We start from the raw sequence: 952 nt of genomic DNA on the forward strand, positions 1-952 counted from the left end.
GAGTTTGGCTTTGTTCCTTAAATCAGTGATTATAAGTTGGTGCAAATTGCATATGGAAAATTTAAAAATCCAAGTGTTAAGGTTTATACCATGAGCACAAATTCTTGGAGAAGGAAGAGGACTGGTAACATGTTTCTGGGTAGGATACTGCATTATTATTCCCAAATGGGACCGAGTCCCCTTGTTAATGGCGTTCTCCATTGGATGGCATGCAGAGGCAGGGGGATGGAAGAATTGTGATTGTGCCGTTCCAATTGGCGAATGAGATATTTGGGGAAATTATCGTGCCTTCTTTTGATGGACATTGTGCTACCATTTTGGCATTCCAACACTCGATTGCCTTGGTTGTCCAAGATCCAGCTATAACAAAATGGGACATACGGGTTATGAAGGAATATGGTGTTGTGAACTCTTGGACTAAACAGTATAGTTTAGGGAACACAATTGGATTTCCTTTTGGATCCATGAAGAATGGTGAAATTCTTGTTGAAAGAAGAACAGGCAATTTGGTTTCCTATGACCCTAAAACCCAATTTCATAGGGACCCTAAATTGCCACAATGGCCTTATAAAATATTGTTTTACATGGAGAACCTTGCTTTACTTCACAATGAAGGTGAAGAACGTGTTTATTAATTTTCAATAGTTGCTGCTTTCTTGGTATATGTTGCATTTCATTCTTAAATCCGCAATTCTATAATTTACTTTCCAATGATGTTTGATTTGTTTAGTTACAATTATTTATAGAAAATTTTCAAAAGATTTGATTAGTGGACAATGAATTTTTTCCAGTTATAAGAATTCCCTGAATTTTTTTCTTTTGGCAATGTTATGTAGTAAATTGTTGTAAACAATTGTGCAAAGGTGAAATATTATCTTTGGAGGGACATATATCTTGATTCTTGAGCAGTGTTCAAATTTTCAACTACTGAATTTGGAAAAAGAATAATAAT

At 35.1% G+C, this 952-nt stretch overlaps 1 protein-coding gene across 1 annotated transcript; it reads left to right on the top strand.

Annotated features, from left to right (window-relative positions):
• Nucleotides 1-209: 209 nt before the first annotated feature.
• Nucleotides 210-635, top strand: LOC114268591 (F-box protein At3g07870-like). The gene has a single exon (XM_028209780.2). The coding sequence runs from the start codon at nt 210-212 to the stop codon at nt 633-635; it is 426 nt and encodes a 141-aa protein (XP_028065581.2).
• Nucleotides 636-952: the final 317 nt, after the last annotated feature.

The sequence above is a fragment of the Camellia sinensis genome, chromosome 8, assembly GCF_055761805.1.
Source record: "Camellia sinensis isolate YWXY chromosome 8, ASM5576180v1, whole genome shotgun sequence".
Classification (NCBI taxonomy): domain Eukaryota; kingdom Viridiplantae; phylum Streptophyta; class Magnoliopsida; order Ericales; family Theaceae; genus Camellia; species Camellia sinensis.